At 34.4% G+C, this 13,719-nt stretch overlaps 1 protein-coding gene across 6 annotated transcripts in view; it reads left to right on the top strand.

The window, feature by feature from the left end:
* Window positions 1-13,719, top strand: part of LOC100607260 (disintegrin and metalloproteinase domain-containing protein 32) — a 166,244-nt gene that overhangs the window by 85,474 nt on the left and 67,051 nt on the right. For 5 of the 6 annotated variants that reach the window (XM_030817161.1, XM_030817162.1, XM_030817165.1 and 2 more), the window contains 3 exons: window positions 679-859; window positions 11,156-11,248; window positions 12,588-12,786. In XM_030817161.1, the coding sequence (XP_030673021.1) occupies window positions 679-859; window positions 11,156-11,248; window positions 12,588-12,786 (473 nt within the window). The remainder of the gene's footprint in view (window positions 1-678; window positions 860-11,155; window positions 11,249-12,587; window positions 12,787-13,719) is intronic. The other variant, XM_030817167.1, reaches the window with a different exon arrangement.

Here is a 13,719-nt window from a genome sequence, read left to right on the forward strand (position 1 = left end):
CACTGGAGGGTTCTATTCCATGAGCTTACTCTGTCTCCTCTTCCACATCTCATATCTTAAATCCTCACTTTCAAGACAATGTGCACAGACAAATCAGTAATGAAATCTGGCACATAATAGGTACTCAATAAATCTCAGTTTCTTCCTTGCCTTACAGATGTTTACTACATACAAATATAGTAAAAATGGACTTCCTATGGAACTATTCAATGAATTCCCTTTATTACTGGTATATGGACATAATAATATATAATTTTGATAAATATACAATTTTTTTCTGAGATCTTTGAGGAAGTTCAGGACTAAGCACATTCTCATTTGTTTAATAAAATTTTGTTGTTAATTGGGTGCTAATTTTTATGTGAAGTGATGTCTGTCCAAATCTGGATGCTGATTTTTATTTGGAATAATATCTGCTCAAATCTTTTGCCTATTTTAAAATTGGATTACTATATGTGTGTGTTGCTATTGAATTGTACTTAATTTTGTTTTATTAAGAACATGTATTCCAATGAATAAAATCACATGACATCCTCAAGTATGATTTTGGCCTCTAAGCACTTATTATAAACATTTGTAATAGCCAATTGAATTTAACATTTTGAAATTAATTTATATCATACAGAAATGTGTTTTCAGAAGTATATTGCCAATGACATTATATGGATTCATCTTTAGGCAATCCAATGGTGTGAAGACTTTTAGCAGTTGCAGTTTGAGGAGCTTTCAAAATTTCATTTCAAACGTGGGTGTCAAATGTCTTCAGAATAAGCCACAAATGCAAAAAAAATCTCCAAAACCAGTCTGTGGCAACGGCAGACTGGAGGGAAGTGAAATCTGTGATTGTGGTACTGAGGCTGTAAGTATGATAACTAGGAAAATTGATTAATAAATGTATTGTTTTAGTTTATCTTTTTCATAAATGTCATATATCTCAAATGTGAATGAGGACCATGCAGAATGTTGACAGTAAGTGAAGTTAGGTTGAAATACATACAAGAAAATACTGTCTAGATTTTGTAGGTTGAAGAATTTTGAACAAGTTTACAATGTACTGCAAAAAATTAGTGGTAATGGGAAACAGGAGAGTCTAGAATAAACTTTTGAGTTTCAGACTGAATATATGGGGTTCTTTACAAATCTCTGCTTAATCTTTGGACATTTTACAGATGTCTTAATGAAGATTGATTAAGCAGCCCAATGTGTCCTTTAGGTTATTACTTCACAATGGAATCGGTAGTACAGGAATCTGTATCGATATTGTAATATGAACACTAGATATTTTGATTATTCACTTGATAGGGAAATCCTGAAAATATAATGAATTCAAGAGGCCTAGGGTTTAATGCTTTTATATAATTCAGTATTTGTAGCAGTACTGCAAATGTTATAAATTTCCTTGGTTACAAGGTAGACAGAAATTTATTAGGGTTTGTTACATCCATAGGTCTCAATTACTTGTACCATATCACATTATTTTAATTACTATGTTTTTGTATTATGTTTAACTATTTGGTAGAACAAGTCATCTTTCTTTATTTTTTATTTTATTTTAATTAATTTATTTTTTGAGATGGAGTTTTGCTCTTGTTGCCCAGGCTGGAGTGCAATGGAGCGATCTCGGCTCACTTCAACCTCCGCCTCCTCGGTTCAAGTGATTCTCCTGCCTCAGCCTCCCTAGTAGCTGGGATTACAGGCACCCGCCATCATGCCTGGCTAAGTTTGTATTTTTAGTAGAGACAGGGTTTCATCATGTTGGTCAGGCTGGTCTCAAACTCCTGACCTCAAGTAATCCACCTGCCTTGGCCTCCCAAAGTGCTGGGATTGCAGGCATGAGCTACCACACCTGGTTCTTGATTTTTTTAAAAAAATCAATTTTATTGGGGTATAATCCACATACAATAAAATGCACCCATTTTAAGTGTATGGCTTGATGAGTTTCAACAAATGTATATAACTATTGGTATAATTAAGATATATATTTTCATCATCCCCAAAAGCTTATTCATATTTGCAGTCATTTCTACCTCCACCTGTCTCCAGGCAATTTCTGATTCTGTTACCTTTGCCTGGTCTAGAAAGTCATATAAATGAAATGAGACAGCACATATTTTTTTGTGTCTGGCTTTTTCCTTTCAGCATAGTGTTTTTGAGATTCATCCATTTATTTCATATCACAATAGTTTCTCCCTTTTAATTTTGAGTAATATTTAATTGTGTGGGTATATCACAATCTGTTTTAACCATTCACCTGCTAATGGACATTTAAGTTGTTAAACCATTGGTCCATTATTCTTAATTTGTAAAAGTACAACTGCTAGGTCATATGATACGTGTATGTTTATAAGAAATTGCCAAAATATTTTCCAAAGTGGTTGTATCTTTTTACACTCCTGTCAGCAGCATATGAAACTTTGAGTTCCTTCATATCTGCATTAGAACTTGTTATTATCCACTTCTTAAATTTTAGCTATTCCAGTGGTTTTGTAGTGGTTTAAATTTGCATTTTCTTGATTACTCTAATGGTGTTGAGCATGCTCTTACTGGCGATTTTTTAAAAACAATTATTTTCAATGGACAAAAAATAATTGTATATATTTCTGGGATACAGTGCAGTTTGGATATACATTTACTTTCTGTAATGATTAAGTCAAGGTTATTAACAAATCCATTGCCTCACATACTTATTATTTTTTTGTGGAGAAAACATTTGAAATTTACTTTTTAAGCAATTTTTTGATATATAATAGTTGTATATATTTTGGGGTACATGTTATATTTTGATATCTGTATAGAATGCATAATGATCAAATCAGGGTAATTTGAATATGTACCACCCCATATATTTATATTTTCTTTGTGCTGGGAATATTATAATTCTTCCCTTCTAGCTATTTTGAAGTATACAATAAATTATTAACTACAATTTCCCTACTGTACTATTGAGTGCTAGCACTAATCCCTTCCATTTACCTGTATTTTAGATCCCTTAACCAACTTTTCTTTTCTTTTGTCTATATTATATCTTTTTAAAAATTTTCTAATTTTTGTGGGTAGTAGATGTGTGTATTTTATACATACATCTATTGCACATACATCTACCATATATTTATGGTATTATGGGTTACATGAGATATTTTGATACAGGCATGCTATGCATAATAATCACATGAAGGTAAATGAGGTATTCATTCCCTCAAACTTTATTTTTTTGTGTTACAAACAATCCAATTATACTCTTTTACTCATTTAAAAATGTACAACTAGATTATTTTTGACTGCAGACACTTTGTTGTGCTATGAAATGCTAGCTCTTATTCATTCTTTCAAACTAATTTGTCATACCCATTAACCATCCTTACTCCCTTGCCCCCTCCCCACCTGCCCAACTACCCTTCCCAGCCTCTGGTAACCATCCTTTTACTGTCTATCTCCATGAGTTCAATTGTTTTAATTTTTAGCTCCCACAAATAAGTGGGAACATGCAGTGTTTGTCTTTCTCTGCCTGGCTTATTTCACTTAATATAATGACCTCTAGTTCCATCCATGTTGCGAATGACTGAATCTCATTCTTTTTTATGGGTGAATAGTTCTCCATTGTGTATATGTACCACATTTTCTTTATCTATTCATCTGTAGATGGACAGTTAGACTGCTTCCAAATCTTGGCTATTGAGAATAGTGCTGCAGTAGACATGGGCATGCAGATATCTCTTCGACGTAATGATTTCCTTTCTTTTGGGTATATACCTAGGAGTGGAATTGCTGGATCATATGGTAGCTCTGTTTTTAGTTTTCTGAGGAACCTCCAAACTGTTCTACATAGTGATTGTACTAATTTACACTCCCACCAACAGTGTACAAGGATTCCCTTTTCTCCACATCTTCACTAGCATTTGTTATTGCCTGCCTTTTGAATAAAAGCCATTTTAAATGAGATGAGATGATATCTCATTGTAGTTTTGATTTGCAATTCTCTGATACTCATTGATGTTGAACCCCTTTTCATATACTTGTTTGCCATTTGTATGTCTTCTTTTGACAAATGTCTATTCAGATCTTTTGCCCACCTTTAAATCAGATTATTAGATTTTTTCCTATAGAGTTGTTTGAGCTCCTTTGTGTTCTGGATATTAATCCCTTGTTGGATTGGTAGTTTGCAGATATTTCCTCCCATTCTGTGGGTTGTGTCTTCACTTTGTTGATTGCTTTCTTTGCTATGCAGAAGCCTTTTAACTTGATGTGATCCCATTTATTCATGTTTCGTTTGGTTTTGTGTGCTTGTGGGGTATTACTCAAGAAATCTTTGTCCAGTCCCATGTCCTGGAGAATTTCTCTAATGTTTTCTTGTAGTAGTTTCATAGTTTGAGGTCTTAGATTTAAGTCTTTAATACATTTTCATTTGATTTTTGTATGTGGTGAGAAAGAGGAGTCTAGTTTCATTGCCATGCATATGGATATCCAGTTTTCTCAGCATCACTTATTAAAGAGACTGTTCTTTCCCAAGTGTATGTTCTGGGCACCTTTGTCAAAAATGAGTTCACTGTAGATTAATGGATTTATTTCTGGGTTCTCTATTCTGTTCCACTGGTCTATGTTTCTGTACCATATCATTTTGATTAGTATACCTCTGTAGTATAATTTGAAATCAAGTAATGTGATTCCTCCAGTTTTGTTCTTTTTGCTCAGGATAGCTTTAGCTATTCTGGGTCTTTTGTGGTTCCATATAAATTTTAGGATTTTTTTTTCTATTTTTATGAGGAATGTCACTGGTATTTTGATAGAGATTGCATTGAATTTGTAGATTGCTTTGGGTAGTGTGGCTATTTCAACAATATTGGTTCTTCTAATCCATGAACATGGAATATTTTTTCATTTTTGGCATTCTCAATTTCTTGCATCAATGTTTTATAGTTTTCATTGTAGAGCTCTTTCACTTATTTGATTAAACTAATTCCTAGACATTTTATTTCATTTATAGTTATTGTAAATGGGATTACTTTCTTGATTTTCAGATTGTTCACTGTTACCATATAGAAATGTTTTTCTTCTTTTTTGATATAAGTGCATAGAGCTATAAACATACCTTTTAGTACTGTTTTGCTCTATCCCATAGGTTTTGGTATGTTGTATTTCCATTATCATTTGTTTCAAGAAATTTTTAAATTTCCTTCTTAATCTCCTCATTGACCCACTGTTAATTCAGGAGCATATTGTTTAATTTCCATGTATTTGTAATAGTTTCCAAAATTCCTCTTGTTATTGGTTTCTTGTTTTATTCCATTGTGGTCAGAGAAGATGCTTGATATTATTTAATTTTTTTGAATCTTAAAGGCTTATTTTGTGACCTAACATATGGTCTGTCTATACTTGAGAATGATTCATGTTTTGAAGAAAAGAATGTGTATTCTTCAGCTGTTGGATGAAATGTTCTATAAATATCTATTAGATCCATTTGATCTATAGTGCAGATTAAGTTTGATGTTTCTTTATTGATTTTATTGATTTTCTGTCTGGAAGGTCTGCTGAGTGCTAAAAGTGGGGTGTCAAAGTCTCCAGCTGTTATTGTATTGGGGTCTAGCTCTGTCTTTAGCTCTAATAATATTTGCTTTATATATCTGGGTGCTCCAGTGTTGGGTGCATATGTATTTACAATTGTTATATACTCTTGCTGAAATGACCCTTTTATCATTATATAATGACCTTCTTTGTATCTTATAGTTTTTGTCTTGAAATGTGTTTTGTCTGATATGAGTCTAGCTACTCCTGCTCTTTGTTTAGTTTCCATTGGCAAAGGATCCCTTTCCATCCGTTTATTTTCAGTCTGTGTATGCCTTTATAGGTGAAGTGTATTTATTGTAGGCAACAGATCATTAATTTCTTTTGTTTTTAAAATTCATTCAGCCACTCTTTGATTTTTGATTGGAGCATTTAGTTGATTTACATTCCATGTTATTATTGATAAATAAGAACTTTCTCCTGCCCTTTTGTTATTTGTCTTTCTTCTTCCTTTCCTTTCTCCTTTCTCCTCTTTCTTTCCCTTCCCTTCCCTTTCCGTTTCCTTCATCTTCCTCTTTCCTTCATCTTTGTTTTAGTAAAGGTGATTTTCCTCTGGTGATATGATTTAATTTCTTGCTTTTTATCTTCTGTGTATCTGTTATATGTTTTTAGATTTGAGGTTAGCATGAGACTAGCAAATACTATCTTATAGCCCATTATTTTAAGCTGACAACAATTTAACACTGTGCACAAACAAACAAGCAAAAAGAAGGCTAATAAAAACTCTGCTTTTACTTCCTCCCCCTGCTTTTCAACTTTTTGTTTTTTCTATTTATATATATTGTACTGACTATGTCTTGAAAAGTTGTAGTTATTATTTTGATTGGTTCATCATCTAGTCTTTCTGCTTAGAATAAGAGTAGTTTTATGCACCCCAGTTAAAGTGTTATAATATTCTGTGTTTTTCTTTATAGGTACTCTTACCAGTGAGTTTTGTACCTTCAGATGATTTATTATCACTCATTAACATCCTTTTCTTTCTGATTAAATAATTCCCTTGTGCATTTCTTGCAGGACAGGTCTGGTGTTGATGAAATCCCTCAGCTTTTGTTTCTCTGGGAAAGTCTTTATTTCTCCATTATGTTTAAAGTATATATATATATATTTTTTTTTTTTTTTACCAGATATGCTATCTTAACGCAAAAGTTTTTTTTTTCCAGAACTTTTAAATATGTCTTGCCACTCTCTCCTGACCTGTAAAGTTTCTGCTGAAAAGTCTGCTGCCAGACATATTGAATCTCCATTGTATATTATTTGTTCCTTTTCTCTTGCTGCTTTTAGGATCCTTTATCTTAGACCTTTAGGAGTTTGATTATTAAATGCTTTGAGGTAGTTTTCTTTGGGTTAAATCTGCTTGGTGTTCTATAACCTTCTTGTACTTGGATATTGATATCTTTCTCTAGGTTTGGGTAGTTCTGTTATTATATTTTTGAAAAAAGCTTTCTACCCCCATCTCTTTATATACCTCCTCTTTAAGGCCAATAACTCCTAGATTGGTCCCTTTGAGGCTATTTCGTAGATCTTGTAGATATGCTTCATTCTTTTTTATTCTTTTTTTATTTGTCTCCTCTGTGGATTTTCAAATAGCCTTTCTTCAAGCTCACTAATTCTTTCTTCTGCTTGGTCAATTCTGCTATTAAGAGACTCTGATGCATTCTTCAGTATGTCAATTGCATCTTTCAACTGCAGAATTTCTGCTTGATTTTTTAAATAATTTCAATTTACTTTTAAAATTTATCTGATAAAATTTTGAATTCCTTCTCTGTGTTATCTTGACTGTCTTTGAGTTTCCTCAAAATAGCTATGTTGAATTCTCTGTCTGAAAGGTCACATAACTCTGTTTCTCCAGGATTGGTCCTTGATGTTTTATTTAGTTCATTTGGTGAAGTCAGATTTTCTTGGATGGTCTTGATGCTTGTGGATGTTCTTTGGTTTCTGGGCATTGAAGAGTTAGGTGTTTATTATAGTCTTTGCCATCTAGGCTTATTTGTAGCCATCCTCCTTGGGAAGGTTTTCCAGAGTATCTGAAAGGACTTAGGTGTTGTGATTTAAGCCATATTTGCATTAGGGGTCACCCCAACCTCAGTAATGGTATGGTTTTTTGCAGACTCTTAGAGGTACTGTCTTGGTGGTCTTGGATAATATCCAGAAGAATTCTCTGGATTACCAGGCAGAGACACTTGTTTTCTTTCCTTACTTTCTCTCAAACAAATGGAATTTCTCTTTCTTTCTGTGCTGACTGTCTGGAGCTGGGGTTGGAGAGACACATTCCTGTGGCCACCACCACTTAGATTGTGCTGGATCAGACCTGAAGTCAGCATGGCACTGGGTCTCACGCAAGGCTTGCTGAAACCACTACCTGACTACTGCCTATGTTCACTCAAGGCCCTGGAGCTCCATGATCAGCAGGTGGCAAAGCCAACCAGGCTTGTGTCCTCCCCTTTAGAGAGCAAGTTCTCACAGCCCCTGGGCAGGTGCAGAGATGCCATCCTGGAGCCAGGGACTGGAGTCAGAAACCTTAGAAATATACCTGGTGTTCTGTTCTACTGTGGCTGATCTGGCATTCCAACCACTTGACACAGTCCTTCCTACTCTTACTTTTTTTCCCATAGGCTGAGGAGCCTCACCCTATGGCCTCTACCACCACAGGTCCACAGGGAGTAATGCCAGGCCACTACTGATGTTGAGTTTAGGCCCAGTAACTCCTTAGTCAGCTTGTTGTGGGTGTGCAAGGCCTGGGACTCACTCTTCAGGGCAGTGGGCTCCCCTCTGTCCCAGGACAGGTCCAGAAGTGCTATCTAAGAGAAAAGGCCTGGAATCAGGGAACCCAAGAGCCCACTGTGGTAGAGCGTGTACCTGAAGTCAGCATGACTAAGTTTTACTCAAGGCCTACAGCATACTACCTGGATATCACTTCATTCTTTAGGGCCCAAGGGCTGTTTAGTGAGTAGGTGATTGAGCCTTCCTGGACTGGGTCCTTCCATTCAAGGCAGGAGGTTCACTTCTGGTGAGGGTGTGTTTAGAAATGTCTAGGAACTAGGACCTGGAATGGGGACTTCACCACCCTGATCAGTGCCCTATCCTATTGTGGCTGATCTGGTATCCAGGATGCAAGACAAAGTCTTCTTTACTCTTCCCTTTTCTCTCAACCAGAAGGATGGGGTCTTTTTGGAGCTGTGCACTCTGCTACCTGAGGCTGGGGGAAGAATGGCACAAGCATTCTCTTAGCTTCCCTGGCTGGTGTCTCTACAGGTCACTTGCCCCTGCAGTCTGGCTCACCTCTAGGTGAGCAGCCCAGCTCACCACTAGGACTTGTCTAGTTATTGCAGTCCTTGTGTCATAGATTGCCCCTCAAGTTCACTTAGGGCCCCAGAGTACTCCAGCCCATGGTGGTGAGGCTTGCTGGAACTCAAGCTCTGACTGATCAGATGGATGATTCCCCTCTGGCTAGGGCTGTTTTATAAACCCCCTCTATGGATGGGCGTCAGCTGAGTATAGCCTGATTCTGCTTTACACTGTGTCAGGGCAACATTGAATTCAATGCAAAGCCTCATAGTCACTGTGCTCTCCTCCCTAAATCACACAGATTCTCCGCACCATGAAGCTGCTGCTGGGAGATAAGGGATGGTTGCTGTTGGCAATTCAAGACGTTCTTTCCCACCCTTTTTGGTGCCTCTTTCAGCAACATGAAGTCATTCAAGAGCAAGTTGTTTAATTTCCATGTAATTGTGTGGTTTTTGAGATATCTTCTTGGTATCGATTTCTATTTTTATTTCACTGTGGCTTGAGTGTATGGTTGGTATAATTTCAATTTTAAAAAAATTTATTTAGACGGTTTATGGTTGAGCGTGTGGTTGATCTTAGAGTATGTTCTGTGCATGGATAAGAAAAATGTATATTCTGTTGTTGACATGTGGAGTACTTTGTAAGTGTGTATTAGGTCCAGTTGGTCAAGTGTTGAATTGCATTCAGAATTTCTTTTTTAGTTTTCTGTCTTGGTGGTCTGTCTAACACTGTCAGTGGGGTATTAAAGTTCTCCACTATTATTGTGTGACTAAGTGTTTTTGTAGGTTTAGAAGTAGTTAGAATCTGGGTTCTACAGTGTTGAGTGCATATATATTTGGTACCATTAAGTCTTCTTGTTGAATTGAACTGTTTAACATTATGTGATGTCATTATTTATCTTTTATTACTGTTTTTGGTCCAAAGTTTGTGTTTTCTACTATAAAAATATTGACTTCTGCTCTTTTTTGTTTTCCATTTGCATGATAGATCTTTCTCCAACTCTTTACTATTAGCCTACTGGCTTTGTTACATATAAGATGGATCTCTTGAAGACAGCAGATGGATGGGTTTTGTTTTTTATTCAACTTGCACTTAGAGTCTCTTTTACTTATTTCTGCTCGGATCTGTATTATTTCTTTTGTTCCACAAATTTTAGGTTTGATTTCTTCTTGCCTTTCTAGTTCCTTGAGGTGCATCGTTAGGTTGCTAATTTGAAAATTTTCTCCTTTTTTGATGTAGGCATTTATTCTTATAAACTACCATCTTAGTATTGCTTTTGCTGTATCTCTTAGGTTTTGTTATGCTGTGTTTCTATTTCATTTGTTTCAAACAATTTTTTATTTTTATTCTTTATTTCTTCATTGACTTGATCATTCAGGAGCATGTTATTTAATTTCTGTGTGTTTGTGTAGTTTTCTAAGTTCTCATTATTGATTTCTAGTTTTATTCCCTTATGGTCAGAAAAGATACTTCATATGATTTTAATTGTTTTTTGAATTTGTTGAGATCTGTTTTTTAGCTTAGCATATGGTCTGTTCTGAAGAATGTTTCACTTGCTAATGAAAATAATATGTATTCTATAGCTGTTTGATGAAATGTTGTGTTAGGTCCATTTGGTCTAGAGTGTGGTTTAACTCTGATGTCTCTTGATTTATTTTATTTTATTTTTTTGCCTGGGTGATCTTTCCATTACTGAGTGAGGTGTTGAATTAATTGTCCAAGTATTATTGTAATTTATTCTTTCTTTCTCTTTATGTCTATTAATGTTTACTTTATATATTTGGGTTCACCAGTGTTGGGTGCACTATATTTAGACTTATTATATTCTCTTGCTAAATGGACTACTTTAGTATTATATGGGGACCACCTTTGTTTCTTTTTACAGTCTTTGACTTGAAGTCTATTTTATCTAATATAAATATAGCTATTCCTGCTCTTTTGTGTTTCCATGTGCATGTAATATATTTTTCCATGCCTTTATTTTCAGTCTATGTGTCTTCATACATGATGTATTTTTATAGGCAGCATATAGTGAGGTCTTGCTTTTTATCCATTCTGACATTCTCCATGTCTTTTAAGTAGAGAATATAGTCCAGAGGAAGGTAAGTAGGTTACTAGTTACTCTCTTGTGACTGGTAGTAAAAGTCCTACATTAGTGTTTTAAATGTTTAGAGATGTTAAAACCTGTAACTATCAGCAGCATTCATATCCTTTCCAAATTCAAACAGTAAGCCCATCAAAATATAACTCCTAGTAAAGATTTTACTATTGTCATGATGTATTTTTACTTGTACATTTCACTAATTCATAGCAATGTGGACCTGCAAGCTGTTGTGATTTTCGAACTTGTGTACTGAAAGACGGAGCAAAATGTTATAAAGGACTGTGCTGCAAAGACTGTCAAGTAAGATTTAAGCTTATGAACATCTTTCAAATATATAACAAATCATGTGCAGGGTACTTTACAACACTTAGACCTACAGCTGTAATTACATCAATTAAGTTACTTTTCAGATAAAGAGAAAGATAATAAATTCAGAATCAGATTTCTGATTTTTATTAACTTTTCTTAGGTATTCTATATGCCAATATTTTCACTAAGTTGGTGCTGTTTTTTTAAGCCTTGATTTAGAGATATTATAGGATTCTTCAATACAGAAGACCTCCATTGAATGGAACAATTATTTATTTGCATGATACAATATTTATATTATTGTAAATAAAAATGTTTTTATGGGTTGTGAATAAGTATCTATTTATATGTAATTGAAAGATATAGCAGATTTCCTTAAATGTATAAGGAATGAAACTCACTAGAAGTAACATTTTCCACATGGTACATGTAGCATAACATTTAAACTTTGAACTTATTATTCAAAGATCATTTGACTTAAAGATTATGTTTTAGTTTATACAGTGAAGACATTGACTCCTGTTTTCTGTTTTTCTTTTCAGCTCTTCTAAAATATTATTAACAAGTTTCTCATATGAGAATACCTCTGTTGAATTATCTGTAATGCAGTCTACCTTCATGACTGTCCTGGACTGATGCAGTTTTATGTATTCTTTCCTTAGGATGTTATTATCTGATTGCATTCTTTCTTCTGTAATCTTTTTAGTGTCAGCTGGAAGTCATCAATTAAGAATTATGAGATAGATGTTTTATTTGAGATTCTTTTTGTACATTTCCACAGTTCTATGTATGAAAGAGTCTACATATTTCCATGATTTGAGAGAAAGATTACAGTTGGGTTCCTTCCTCTCCAAAGACTCTCATAGTTGAACTGTGTTTTAAATAACACTTCTGTTTCCCTCTGCAGTTATTTATGTTTCACATTTGTCATAGAATTTTAAAGTATTCCACACTTACAAACCATGGCTTGAAAAAGTATATTTCATTTAGAAATGGACTAAATTACATTATTTTCACCCAAAAGAAATAAATTTCCTAAGCTTAAAGTGAACATTCTTCTCTAACATTGAGACTACAAATAAAACTTTGACTTTCATCACATCAGATTTTTGTTTTGCATTTTCTTGTACATGTTTTATCTCCTATTTTAGTCAATAACATTCCATTTTTATTTTTGTATTATCAGCATAGTAATTTGTACAAAAAAGTATTAATATACATTAATGGATAGACTAAAGTGAAAATGATTAACACAATTTTGAAGTAAATATTAATAAACACAGTAATCCTATTTGTAATGCTTTATTTTTTATATTCTAATTTCTCTTAGATTTTACAATCAGGCGTTGAATGTAGGCCGAAAGCACATCCTGAATGTGACATCGCTGAAAATTGTAATGGAAGCTCACCAGAATGTGGTCCTGACATAACTTTAATCAATGGACTTTCATGCAAAAATAATAAGTTTATTTGTTATGACGGAGACTGCCATGATCTCGATGCACGTTGTGAGAGTGTATTTGGAAAAGGTAATATCTTTTCGTTACATCTCAATAGCCCTTAACATTGTTATTAACATTACCAGGATAATGGGGAATATTTTCATATATATAAAATGTGGAATGTTTTATAGAGTATAAAATGTGGAATATTGTTTATATATATTTTATTATATATATAAGCAGAATGTTTTATATATTATAAAATGTGGAATATTATATAAATATATTTTATTATATGTATAAGCAAACATATACACACTAATTCTTTTTTATTATTATTATTATTATACTTTAAGTTTTAGGGTACATGTGCACAATGTGCAGGTTTGTTACATATGTATGTGTGTGCCATGTTGGTGTGCTGCACCCATTAACTCGCCATTTAGCATTAGGTATATCTCCTAATGCTGTCCCTCCCCCCTCCCCCAACCCCACAACAGTCCCCGGAGTGTGATGTTCCCCTTCCTGTGTCCATGTGTTCTCATTGTTCAATTCCCACCTATGAGTGAGAACATGCAGTGTTTGGTTTTTTGTCCTTGCGATAGTTTACTGAGAATGATGGTTTCCAGTTTCATCCATGTCCCTACAAAGGACATGAACTCATCATTTTTTATGGCTGCATAGTATTCCATGGTGTATATGTGCCACATTTTCTTAATCCAGTCTATTGTTGTTGGACATTTGGTTGGTTCCAAGTCTTTGCTATTGTGAATAGTGCCGCAATAAACATGTGTGCATGTGACTTTATAGCAGCATGATTTATAGTCCTTTGGGTATATACCCAGTAATGGGATGGCTGGGTCAAATGGTATTTTTAGTTCTAGATCCCTGAGGAATTGCCACACTGACTTCCACAATGGTTGAACTAGTTTACAGTCCCACCAACAGTGTAAAAGTGTTCCTATTTCTCCACATCCTCTCCAGCACCTGTTGTTTCCTGACTTTTTAATGATGGCCATT

Source organism: Nomascus leucogenys, chromosome 8 (genome assembly GCF_006542625.1).
Source record: "Nomascus leucogenys isolate Asia chromosome 8, Asia_NLE_v1, whole genome shotgun sequence".
Classification (NCBI taxonomy): domain Eukaryota; kingdom Metazoa; phylum Chordata; class Mammalia; order Primates; family Hylobatidae; genus Nomascus; species Nomascus leucogenys.